At 39.4% G+C, this 12,069-nt stretch overlaps 2 protein-coding genes across 2 annotated transcripts; both read right to left on the reverse strand.

Moving 5' to 3' along the window:
- Positions 1–3,366: 3,366 nt before the first annotated feature.
- Positions 3,367–8,308, reverse strand: tmsb4x (thymosin beta 4 X-linked). Its single transcript, XM_051071070.1, has 2 exons — positions 7,886–8,308; positions 3,367–6,691 (listed from the first exon to the last, which is right to left on the reverse strand). The coding sequence occupies exons 1-2, from the start codon at positions 7,913–7,915 to the stop codon at positions 3,608–3,610; spliced, it is 3,114 nt and encodes a 1,037-aa protein (XP_050927027.1). The 5' UTR covers positions 7,916–8,308; the 3' UTR covers positions 3,367–3,607.
- On the reverse strand, positions 7,609–11,927 carry tlr7 (toll-like receptor 7). The gene is made up of 2 exons (XM_018703082.2): positions 11,810–11,927; positions 7,609–11,517 (listed from the first exon to the last, which is right to left on the reverse strand). Exons 1-2 carry the CDS (start codon positions 11,822–11,824, stop codon positions 8,350–8,352), a joined length of 3,183 nt encoding a protein of 1,060 aa, XP_018558598.1. The 5' UTR covers positions 11,825–11,927; the 3' UTR covers positions 7,609–8,349.
- Positions 11,928–12,069: the final 142 nt, after the last annotated feature.

Here is a 12,069-nt window from a genome sequence, read left to right on the forward strand (position 1 = left end):
CAGCTTACTCCACTACAGTGTGCAATATTCATAGTCTTGAATGGGTAAATGTACTGTCATTTATTAAATTATTACCTTTTTAACTTTTCTCTGTATTTAGTTTTATAGGGCAGGAAAGAACTATTTAGAAAACAGACTGAAGTCATATACTGAATAAATCTGTCTGCAGTTTCACCCTGCAGCTCCTGTCTTTTATGTACATGAGCTCACATGGCCTCCGGACAGATTACAACAATCAGCTTCAACCTAGTTCTGGCAAACCAGTTGGGTGTGTACCTGTCACCTCTCATTACAGCACAGGGTGACAGCAGACACAGGTAACTCTCGCTGCAAGGTAGATTTCTAGTATAACCCATCATAAGCTTTATACAGTGTTCTCTCACTGTTTTGAAGCAACCCTGAAGATTGCAGCTGGACAGGTCTGGCTCAGTAAAACAGTGAATTTAAAACAGACATTGTTCTGTTATGTTAACCCAGCACCTGAGATCAATTTAACAAGATGTGATCTGTCTTGTTAGCCAGTGGAAATTCTAAAAATTGCCTTTTAGCAGTTTTACAGTGGGAAGCTACTGTAAGCTACAGCTTGAGGCAGAGTAGGGAGGGGCAGGGAATATGCTCCTCCTTAGGGCTGGCTGAACATGGGCCTGATGCAGCTGCAAGGATGCAAGGAAGGAACTTCTGAGTGAGCTGCACAAGGCTAGGTAGGATCGTTTAGTTAGTCTAATGTAAAGTAGGGTTGTGGTGGGGAGGTTTGGGTTTTTATTTCCTCTGAAGTTAAGAGACATAGGATGTTTAACAGTCATTTCAGTGTGAGCAAATGCTTTGGCAGGCTTTAGTTATACATCTGTCTTAACAGCAAAGTTAGGCCTGTTACATATAAAAAACTTCTCTAATGTAAGGATGGGTTTCTTTACATTAGTAAGGTTTTACAGTTTCTTTTCAAAAGCTGATGCATTACTTGATGTGCAACAGTCCTCTGGAATACATGGGCAAGTTTACTCAAATCTAAGCAGCTTTTGCTGTCAGCACAGTTTAAAAAGATAGTTCAAGCTTTAGAAGTGAAGATTATCATTGCTTTTTTGGTCTGTTGTGGACTTGACTGCCAACACTGATGACAGATGCGATGTCAAATTGCTCCAAATGGCCAAGTTATTATTCAAATCTTATAGCCCAGTGTGAACAGTAAAAAGCACCAAGATTCTACAGTATTAAAAACAAAAGTCAATTTTTTATTTTTTTATTTTGCATATTTAACAAACTTGTGCATTCCGGTTTTGTTTTTTTACAAAAAGAAACACAGCTTGCTTTGTGAGATTTCACAGGTGGCCAGTGTAGGGCAACAAATCAAAGTGTATGTTCCTCAGTTGTTCCATGACACACCTGGAGATTTAGCCCCAGCAAAACAGATTAACAGGAACCCACGCCAAAATTGAGCCACACTTCCTTACTGTACAAAAAGAGACATCTAGACAAGAGAGTGGTGTGTGGCTGTGCAGCCATCATCTTGGTTAGTAAATACTGCAACTTGGATTACATGTTTGGGGGGGAAAAAAAGGGGGGGAAAAAAAAAAGAAAAAAAAAAAAGAAAGAAAAAAAAAAGGCAAGGCTTGTGGAATGTACAGTGCACAGGAAGAGCTGTCTTCATTAGGACTTTGACTTCTCCTGCTCGATGGCTGCAAGTGGAGGAAGATAGTTTGATTCGTTAGTTCCAGTGGTTGTCCACCATAGCTTGTGGTGGTTCTGGATTGAGTAAATGTGGAACGGCACTTACTTTCTTTGGTTGGCAATGTGTTTTTCTCCTGAGTCTCCGTCTTCTTCAGTTTGGTCTTGTCGAAGGTTGTGACTTCTGTGACGTCAGGTTTGTCAGACATGTTTGCAGAGGCTCTGGACAGAGAAAGAAACCAAGGACTTTTGTAACAATGTTCGTCTTTTAATGGAGGTCAGTTAACACACCTGAGCAGGTGGGAGGCTAATTAGAAGTGACTTAACTTGTAAAACTACTTAGGAATTTAAAATAACTGGGGCTGACAATGACGTTCACTCAAAATACGCCTCGTGTGTCAGATGAAGAAACGCTTTGTACCAGTGAATGAGTGTAGCTGGGGGACCACCGCCCTTTAATGCGAGCTAGACGAGCAGATTGGCTCATGTCAGTCCCACTTTCAAAAATAAACCTGAGATTTCAGACAGAATGCATGCACCGAATACAAGATTTAATATCCTCAGCGACGTAAATTAGGCTTACTGACACAGCATGCAGCGTGTGTCGATTCATAGACCACACATCAAAAGCAACAATGTAACCGTTACGTTCTTCGGTCACTCTGTAGCATTTCTTTGTTTGAATAGTTCAAACTTTCGGTATTTTCTCGTTGACTCCATTAGCTTTGTTAGTTTTGACACATCTTGCGCAGCTGACACCGTTTGATGATGAGCCAAGACAATGAGGGCCGATAAGGAGAAACGTAATAAAACTCATAAAGAGTCACTAAATCATTCATCAGCCTGGCTAATCTGAAAGCGGGCGAAAAAATCCCGCATATGATTAAATAGAGATGGGAAAACACTCACCAGGGTTTAAGCCAGAGAAGTGACAGAGAGACAAAGATCTGGTTGGCGTATCAGCAGAGTGATGCCTCCAGTGTCAATCACACTATAAATACTGCGCAGTATGCAAATAATTCCCTGACGTCACGCGCACTGTTTCTAAACCCCGCTTTTGTACAAACACGGTTTTTGCTTTTAGAGTCACAAAATATCACCCTAACAGTGATCAACCCATGGATGTACTTAAACTGTAACGAAGGTTTAGAAAAGTCCGGGCAGTTATTTGTGCAAAAATTGCTGCGTTTAGTCAGCAGCGACCAGCTGTATCAGATTAGGTGAGTGAAATCAGCGTACTAAATTTCTCCTTTCCTTTCCGAAGGCTTTGATATCATCGTAGCGGTTCCAGGTATTATGTTCATGACACATAAGGAACACAATGTAGGCTACAAAGTTGTTAATAAGCATAATAGGGCACTGAGTGCAAGTGAAACCTAAAACTGGAACAGTGATGACACTATGCGGACAACCGAGGTAATGACCAGGACTTAATGCAATGGAAAACTCACATATAAGTATGTAGACAAACGTGTATTGTGGGTTCATGTTTACTAACATTGTTGAAAATGTAGGATGTGTTCGCCAGTTTCTGTCTTTATTAATAATAATGAATAAACTAGTATCGTTTTCACACTACCAGTGACACTTGTGATGAAGACACGTGATGTGCACAGTACATTTCCCTTTTGTAGGTAGACCTGAACAGTATTTTCTAGGTTAAGATAATAGATTGAAACATTTGCATCTACAAAATGACACAGGTTTTGAATTAACAGATTTATTAATGTACAAGAGATTCAGAAGCATTGTAGCTTTAACATACTACAAAACTTAAGGAATCATATCTTCCGTCGTCTTGTATTCTTGTCAGGCAGAATGATAATAGTGTGAAGAACCAAACCAGCATTGCTATAGGACAGTGGTTTAAAAACAAGTTACAGATGTTACTCTTCACATATGTATAAATCATTCCCGGACAGTCAGCATTGATCTTTGTCCTGTTTCACTTGTTGGTGAAGTACTTTGAATAAGTCTTGTTGTACATAATCTGATTGTCTACTCTGACAACACTCCGCAGATTTTGCCAAAACCAAGCCTCTGCAGCTGCTGCTCTCGGCCACTCTACAACACTTTTCTCACACAGCCTCCTCCTCAGACGGAGGAAGTGAGAGTGCTGTAGGACGGGCTCTAGCATCAGCAGCACAATCACATCCACATTTTCATCCAGCAGTCTTTGATGGGCCAGATACATTGCTAGCTTGAAAACCCCAGTCTTAACGTAGCCCTCTGTTAAGACAAAAAGGGTTTTGCGACTGTATTGGATGCTCTGAGTGAGGTTGTCCACCAGGGGGACTCCTAGGGGCCAATCCCTCTCCTCCAGACATAAAGGGAGATGTGTCTCTCCTTCCTCTTCCAGTTTCACCCGCAGATTTTTCATCACCCACTCAGAGACATGTGGATCTCTGGTGTCATAAGTCACAAAGACATCATAAACACTCTCTGGTGAGTTCAAGGATCTGTATCCCTTTAACCTAGCTTTCATAAAGTGTACGACATATGAAGCATCCCAGTAAAATAAGTGAGCAACAGTTGTCACAAACATAAAAGCAAAAATAAAGGAAGTGATAAGAATGTAGATCTGGAATGCCTGACTGTCATTAACACACTGGTTAATGTCAAAGTATATTAGTGCTCTACCCTTCTGGTTTTCTGGTGTGGCACATTTCACCTTAGTGGTCAGTCTCGGGATCTTTACATTACTATTTTCAATCCACAGAATGAACTCAAATGAATAACAGGTACACTGGAATGGGTTTTGCTGCAAGAACAAAGTCTTAATCTGATTATTTGATATTGACAGGAGGGTAGATTGATTGATTGTGGTCAGTTTATTGTTGCTAAGGCTAAGAGTTGTAAGGCTTTTCGGACCCTTTATAAATCCATCATCCAAGTGGAAAATGTGGTTATGACTCAGATCAAGGAAAGTCAAACTTTGGGTGATGTTTGAGTTTATACCTTTCACATGAGATAAAGAATTAAAACTCAGGTCTAAAATTTGAAGTTGATGAAAACACTTCAGTCTGTTCCATTTAAAATCAGTGAGGGAGTTACCGCTTATGCGTAGTTTGGTGAGATTATGTGGCAAACGTTCATAAACATTATCTGGAATCTTTGTTATTCTGTTTTGGGATATATCTAAAATTGTCAGATTAGTAAGATTAGTAAAAAGCATCTCATATGAGCCATCTCTCTCTTTCCAAAGAGTCCCAAGATTATTATCTGTAAACTGAAGTTCAGATAATGATTTGCTGTGCATCTGTTTTGTTGTTAAGATGGAAATTGCGTTATGACTCATATTCAGCACTCTCAGAGCAGGCAGATTTTTCATGAAATTCAAATTATGTGTTACCCCGTATGATTTGAAGTAGTGCGGATTATAACTGAGGTCTAGTACTTTTAGTTTCTGTAGTTCTATGAAGGCATTGTCATATGCAAGATCTATTTTATTGAATGACAGGTCCAGGTAGGTCAGATTAGGCAGTGAAGAAAACTCTGTGCCATTAAGTGCTGCCGAAAATCCGTTTCCTGAGAGGTTGAGACATGCAATATTTCCATAGCCCTCAAATTGTTTTGGAGAAATGAAGAACAGATTATTTGAGCTGAGGATTAGCACTCGACCAGAGTCAAAGCACTCTTGCTTGATAAGACTATGTGATACATCGTAAGCAAAGTCTGTATGTGGTTTTATGTAAGGTGAAATAGAAAGGTCCAAGCGCTGATGGAATCCATCACTCGGATTAGCGATACTTTTCACTGGACTGGGATATAGCCTGTTTTCTGCAAGGTATATCATTTTCAGCTGTTGGAATTTGCTGAAAATTTTGGAATCAGATTTAATAATGAAGTTAGTCCCTAAATTCAGCGCAGACAGATTCCGGAGCCCGTACAGAGGGCTGAGTGTGTCTTGTACAATAGTCTGGAACACCAAACCTTCCAAATGCAAAGTTCTCAGTGACTGGAGTTTTGCAAAGTTTTTTGAAAGATATAATGTTGTAGGGTAGAGCTTGAGAGCAAAGTTAAAAGAGAGATCAATCTTTTCTAGCTTGGTAACGTATGTTAGAAATTTAGCTTCTCCAGTAATTGCTTTTTGCAAGAAGTTAAATGACAGGAACAGTTGTTTAAGCTTATTCAACCTCTCAAACCAGGAAGCATTCAGGTAGGTCAATGAGTTTCCTCCCAGGTGCAGTGTCTCAAGCTGTGTTAGATTGTGAAATGCATAAGGATGGATGCTAAGAGAAGTCTTTTGGCAAGGCACACAGGGATATGGAGCATTTTGACATCTTGGACAGTTCCCTTGTATTTTTAGGATTTTTAAATTATGTAATCCATGGAAATCATCTTCAGATATGTAGGGTATTTTGTTAGAACCCAGCATTAACATTGTTAATGATGGAGGTAATCCTGTGGGAACACGGGTTAAGTTGTTAAAGGACAAATCCAGAGCCTCCAGTTTGGTCATAACTGCAAAACTGCCGTCCATAACAATCATAGTTCTCCAACACGGATTCCAGAAGTAGCAGTTTTTGGATAACCACAGTTTTTTCACATTTGTTAAGCCAGCAAATGAACTGTTATCCAACAATATAATCTTGTTATTGTTCAGCTCAAGGATTTCCACACTGCGAGGGAGATTGCTGGGAGTTTCATTCAGACAATTGCCAGTCAGACTCAGATGATTCAGTTTTGTCAGATTTTTGAAAACATTTGCAACAATGTTCACTGCGTGGTTCTTGTTTGCCCAGCTGAGATCGAGTTTAGTCAGATTCCGCAAATTAGAAAATGACTTCACTGAAATATTTGTAATGTAATTTTCTGATAAGTCAAGCTCAGTTGCATTGCTAGTTATGCCAGAAGGTACACTATCCAGATGACGCCCTCTACAGTCAAAAATGACCATAGAGGTATTATAGGAGGTCACATCACAAGGGAACTGTGGTAGCATCCACTCAGGTTTACATGCAGCAGGCTGGATCTCATACTGGCAGTACAGACAGAACAGCAGCAAGTGCATCCAACATGTGATGGTCTGTAGATAAACAATAAAACTAGTCAAAAGAAGTAACCTGTAATACCATAATGCATACATTTTGTGTTATGTTAAAGGATAGGTTCATATTTTCTCTTGTCTGAAAGTAATACTCAGATGTCCATATGAACCTTGAAACAGTTTTTGCATGCTGCAATCATCCCCTCTGTTCCTCCTGGACATTAAGAGATCTCTTTCTAGTGTTTCTAAAGTTACAGTCTGAACAGTATGCACAGGTGGAATAATTACAGCAAAACCAGTTTCAATTTTCATATGTGCACTTTATTCATATATGTGTGCGACTTTTTTGTGAACATATCCTTTAAGTATTTTAAATTTTCTCCTCAGAATGGCACCACCAGTATCCAGCAGGTGGCAGTAGTCTCTACATGAAATAACACTTACCTGGAATAGCTGCTCATGCCGTTTTGTCAGAGTTACAAATTACATTAACCTCTTATAGAGAAACTATGTAGTGTTTGCTGAACAAAGACTGTTTAATTATGGTCACACATGACCTTTGTCAGATAATGGTAAATTATAAAAAATACTGCAACAGCATTACAAAGAGAAAAGTTTTTAAGTGAGTGAACACACTCAGTGACGTAAAATACACAAAAATATTTATCTGCTAACATTAGCTAACATTAGCCACTTCTGGCCATTCCAGACCAAGTAAAACTGTAACAGCAACCCCCCTGACTGTTCTGAACTAAGCACAGCTCATTAGTTCTTCTTTTTGTATTTATAAGTATTCACATATTATTTCTTCCTCCATAAGACACAGTCACACACATCCAGTTTCCCCTTTATTTCCCCGTAAACACACACACACACACACACACACAAGTTTATAATCACCAGTGCACTATCTAGAAATCAAAGGAAAGAATAAGAGAATAAATATGATAGTGTATTTTTTTTCCCACACAATTGTGTGGAAACTTTATTGTGCTGTTTTTTTCAATGAATAATATGAACAATATAAATTCATGCAGAGTTAGTCCTAGTATTATCAAGTCATTTAAAGTTCTTAGGGAAAAAAAGAAAAGAAAAGAAAAAAAATCATTGATGGTACACACACAACCAATTAAAGCCATAACACCTGCTGATTGTCTAGTGAATAAAATTTGGGTAGACACAACTATTTTCTGCTGTACATAGAGCAAGGCTTAAAAAAGTACAGAAACTCACCATTGTGCATGTATTATATTGATCCTTCATGTTCCTTGAAGTTCCTGCACTTGAAATCAAAAAATAAAATAGCCTACTTAATCTGTATTCTCTTAATTTTCATATACAATATACATTTAAAAGGTCCCCCTGTTGCTGAAGTCAAACAAAGCAACAAATTGACAGCTTCACAGAACTACAGACACTACCGGACAGAAGTAGTGTTTGAAATGAAGAAGTACATCTGTTTCATTTCTCTCTTTCATGATTTGTTGGCAGTTTCAATTCTGATCCTCTGTGGAGTTGGCAGAGAGTGCCAGCCAGTTCCAGTAAATTCAAAATTAGCACATGATTGGTCATTGATATCACAATTATATCTTTAGCATACATTTAAATGGTGAGATATTCACACAGTGTAATTCATGTACAGAAGTACATTCAGAACAATCTGAAAATAAGGAAGCCACTATTACAGTATATTGTATTTACAGTGTCTCTTTGAAGAGATTACTGTATTGTTTGTGACCTTCAGTTGCTAATACATTTCTCAGGCTGAACCAGAAGTATGGCTGGGCTTGGGGGTTTGTTGGCCACTCCAGCACAGACCGCTTATAAAGTCTTTTTCGCAGTTTCAGGTACTTTGAATTGCTAGGTACTTTCTCCAGGAAGATCAGTACTATGACGTCATTTTTTTCATCCATTAGCCTTTGGTGGGCTATGTAGAAAGCTGTCTTGAAGTTGCCACTTTTGATATATTTTTTGGTGAGAATGAACACGGTCCTTTTGCTCCTGTGGATGCTCTGGGAGAGGTTGTCGATCAGGGGACATCCAGGGATCCAATCCCGTTCCTCTAGACATAGTCTAAGGCAGTGGTCTTCACGGTCCTCCAGATGAACACACATTTCCTTCATCACCCACTCCGACACAGCAGGATCCTCTTTATCATATATGACAAATGCATCATAGACACAGCTCTGGGAGTATAGGCGGTTGTAGCCCTTGAGCTTGGCCCTGCAGAAGTGGTAGATGTACCAGACGTCCCACAGGAAGAGGTGGCTGGAGATGGACAGGGTGAGCAAGCTCAGGATGAGCGAAGTCATGAGGATGTAGAGGATGATTGACAGGTAGTTGTGCTGGCAGGCCAGCAGGTCCACTGAGATTACAGGATGACCTTTTTGTGCGCCTGGTGCATCACAGGTCACATCTGTGGCCAGTCTGGGAATGGTAATGTTGGTTTTGTTGAGCCATGTTACAAACCAAGTGGCATTACAAGTGCACAGGAATTTGTTATTGTGCAGCAGCAGCTTTTTCATATTCTCATCAATATTATCTGGAATGCTTGATTTTTCAATATACTGTATATCATTAAAACTAAGATCCAGATATTTTAAGTTGTTGGCATCCGTGAGGAAATCTGGTGCTAGTTTTAGGATATGGTTTCTATGCAAAATTAGTTTTTTGAGAGATTTGGTACAGTTTGACAACTTCTCTGGAACAGTAGTTAAACTGTTTCCACTGAGATCTAAGATTTTCAAAGAATGTAGAAATTGCAGTTTTTCCCAATGAAAGGATTTTAGTTTGTTGTTTTTAATGTGGAGCTCAGACAGCTTGTCTGGCAAACTGCTGAACACTTCCTCTGGAATAAAATTGAGGTTGTTTTGAGAGATGTCAAGGAAAGTCAGATTAAATAATTTCTTGAAATAATTGAAATATCTGGTGTCCCCATCTCTCCACAGCACATCTAGCCGGTTATCTTTGAACTCTAACCTCTCTAGAGATTGACTCTCTAGCTCTGTGTTAGTGGAAGTAGAGATCTTGTTGTGGTTCATCAGTAGTATCTTGAGATTCTTTAAATTTCTAGTGAAATTAAGCATATGAGTCAACCCCTCAGATTCAAAATAATGGTTGTTGTTACTTATATCCAGGATGACCAGACTTTTCAGCTCTTGAAATGCAGTGGAGTAGAGCAGGTCCAGGCGATTTGATGAGAAGTCCAGATATTTTAAATTAGTCAGATAGGTAAATTCAGAGCCGTTCAGACTTTGACTCATTAAATTTCCAGAGAGATTGAGGCATCTCAGCTCTCTGAGATTTAAAAATCTTGAATGCAAGAAGAATATGTTGTTTCTGCTTACATCCAGGGTTTTGCCAAACCGACTGCATTTTCTTTTTACAAAGGATGTGATAACTCCAAGTTCTTTGTCTTTGTATTTGCAGCTGCGTGCATACTCATCATATCTGAAGTAATGAATCTCTCTCACTTCCCTTTGGTACTGAGTTGCAGCTGACATTGGAGACCAGTCCAAGGGCTCTCGCCCAGAGAAACCAACAGTGTCTTGGCCATCAGAGGGGGAAGATATTTTGTTGTCAGACAGACTGATTATTTTAAAGCTTTTTAATTCCATCAGAATACTAAGGTTTGCCATTTTAATGAAGTTTGTACCCAGGTCTAAAACCTCCAGGTTTGGGAGAGGTTTTAAAGGATCAATACTCTCTGGTCTCAGCTGCTGAAACACAAAACCCTTTAGTCTCAGAATTTTAAGGGATCTGAGGGAGGAGAAACTGCGACTCAGTGTCAGTGTTTGAGGATACCGTTGAAGCTCATAGTTAAATGAAAGGTCCAGTTCTTCCAGTTTTCCTAGGAAATGTGGGAATCTGGTGTCTCCTATATCACTTGCCAAAAAGTTTGTAGAAAGATCAAGCACTTTCAGCTCTTTTGTGTTGGTAAACCACTCAGATTGTACAAATGTCAGAGAGTTGCTGTGCAAACGGAGTGTCTTTAGTTTTGTTAACATTTTAAAAGCCATTTTGCTGATTTTTAGTGGTGAATTATTTGGGCATGGGGTGCATGGGAAAGGGGCATTGTAACATCTAGGACAGTTTCCACTAATATCTAGAATCTCAAGATTAGTTAAACTTTTGAAATCCTCATTGGTGACATTTTGAATATTATTGTTGTAGAGATACAACTCTTTCAGACTTGTGGGTAGTTGAGGTGGGATAAAAGATAAGTTATTTGATTTAAGAGATAACAATGTCAAATTAATAAGCTGTGAAAATGTACCATTCTCTATACTGTAGGAGTTGTTACAGGGGTTACGATAATAGCAGTTTTGCCCAAGGTAAAGAAGCCCAACATTTCTGAGCTCAGAGAGGTTTGCTTTTGAAATATTGTAGATGTGATTCACTTCCAAACTCAGCAGGATCAGATTTGAAGGCAGGCCTTTAGGTATACTGATGAGCTGATTGCCATCCAAATACAGTGCTCGCAGACTCTTCAGGCTGGTGAAGGTGTTTTCCTCTATCGTCACACTCTGAGTGCACATGTGGTCTTTGGGGCCAATTTTGATGGGCACGCAGTTGCACCTCATGTCAATCTCTGTCAGGTTCTCCAGACCGTGGAAGGAGGAGGAGTTTAATTCAGGAATGTGGTTGATGGTGAGCGTCAGATTGGTAGTGTCTCTGGGGATGCCGTAGGGGATTTCTTTGAGGCTTCTCTCAGTGCAGTCTACTTTCACCACACTCCCGTTGTTCTCCTCACTAACATCACATGGCAGAGTTTTGGGGTAGGAAACATCAGCTGTCGATATGCAGCGGCAGCACCACAGGACCAGCAGAGCCACACACATCTGTACAGAAACACAGGCGGTTCTCTGAGAAATATGCGCAGGTGGAAAGTTAATACTACAATTATATTATTATGAAAACATACCCAGATTACACATGATAAGCATTCAACAGGACATTAAGTATTAGTAATGAAGTTTTGAAAATGAGAGTAAGGAATATACAGCATGTTTTACTTCATGATACAACCAGCTAACATTTCATTTTCTACTTCTAGTAGTTTACAGCCCTTCTAATCAAATCTAACATGCCATGTCATGACATATGAATGCAGCTATGAAACTGTACAGTATATTAATAAAGATGACTGATACTCACCAAGTGGTAGAGCATTTTTCACATTAGAGATTGTAAAGAGGTCCTGCTACGAGTGCTGTTGTCAAGTTGAGCACTGAAAGAAGTGTAACATTGATGATCAGTTCTTAGGTTATGAGATGAAAGTAACAGGTGGCAGGGTTAGCCCAGTGTGTGTATAATTAACCAGCATCACTTCCCCATTGTCACAGACCACACACATCAAAATCTTCCTTCTTTTAATATGACTGTTTGATACAACACTGATTGCTGTCTGTTATAGT

This window comes from Lates calcarifer, linkage group LG1 (assembly GCF_001640805.2).
Source record: "Lates calcarifer isolate ASB-BC8 linkage group LG1, TLL_Latcal_v3, whole genome shotgun sequence".
Taxonomy (NCBI): domain Eukaryota; kingdom Metazoa; phylum Chordata; class Actinopteri; family Centropomidae; genus Lates; species Lates calcarifer.

Coding starts and splice junctions, on each gene's coding strand:
- tmsb4x (XM_051071070.1), bottom strand. CDS start 7,915: ATGAAGGATCAATATAATACATGCACAATG. Junction 6,692..7,885: donor AATATAATACATGCACAATG/GTGAGTTTCTGT, acceptor GTTTATCTACAG/ACCATCACATGTTGGATGCA.